This window comes from Propithecus coquereli, unplaced genomic scaffold (assembly GCF_000956105.1).
Source record: "Propithecus coquereli isolate 6110/MARCELLA unplaced genomic scaffold, Pcoq_1.0 Scaffold10, whole genome shotgun sequence".
NCBI lineage: Eukaryota > Metazoa > Chordata > Mammalia > Primates > Indriidae > Propithecus > Propithecus coquereli.
In genome coordinates, this window is record NW_012133858.1 from 5,259,579 (window position 1) to 5,260,459 (window position 881).

Below are 881 nucleotides of genomic sequence, written 5' to 3' on the forward strand. Positions count from 1 at the left end.
AATAGTGATAATTTATCAAAATCCCCACAATTAAGGATTATCTTCAAATAAGTAAGAGAAAAAAATGCTTACTCATTTCCCTCCGGACTCCCAAAGGAATGGTATGTTTTTCAGGCCCTTTCTTTTTAGATGCATATCTTTTGCCTTCTAAAGGTCTAGGATTAGATCTATTTTCCAAATATACTGTTTCTGAACCTATTAATAATTAAAACAAAAATTCGTTAACATTGAAGAAACGACTTAATTAAGAAAAGGAGATTAGCAAGGAAGTATTATTTTAAAAAAACCTGAATCTTCATTTCTCAAAATGTCCCGCAGCAAAGAAGCACAACCATCGAGCCCCTGTATGGTTTCAGCCTGTAAGGAGAAAGTCATTTAGAATACATTTGTATATAACATTTTATTGTAGGAAAAAAACACATTACATAGTTTTACAATTTCTTTATTTACAAGCAATTTATTATTAGTAGAAAACATTTTCAAGCAAGACTTTATACTTGCTTAGAGCAACTAATACTTTACCTTTCCATTTTACTCCTAATTCTTAGCTTTTACCTGAAGGTAATTAAGATAGTTTGTATTGTATGTATTCAGTTTAATCTTACCTGACTTTCTGAATCAGAATGGACGGAATAGCCAGAATGTGCATTAAAACGTGATATTTTTCTTAAATGGGTCCTAGAAAAGAAGCTCATTAATATTCTCATAAATAATACAAATGTATTTTTCCCAAAATATATTAGTGTCATTTTTTTCCCAGCAAAGGTTAGACAGGAAAGATTGTTCAACCAACTATAAGATGGATTTATAAGGACATTATGAAGATGATAGACTGTTAAACACTAAAATGATTAACGCGGGCAGATATGAAAATTTACTCC

The 881-nt window shown here is 30.3% G+C and overlaps 1 protein-coding gene across 1 annotated transcript in view; it reads right to left on the reverse strand.

Moving 5' to 3' along the window:
- Positions 1–881, reverse strand: part of CCDC14 (coiled-coil domain containing 14) — a 64,789-nt gene that overhangs the window by 48,444 nt on the left and 15,464 nt on the right. Inside the window, exons 2-4 of the mRNA XM_012639631.1 lie at positions 606–678; positions 288–357; positions 73–195 (exon numbers count right to left, since the gene is read on the reverse strand). Of these exons, the coding sequence (XP_012495085.1) occupies positions 73–195; positions 288–357; positions 606–678 (266 nt within the window). The remainder of the gene's footprint in view (positions 1–72; positions 196–287; positions 358–605; positions 679–881) is intronic.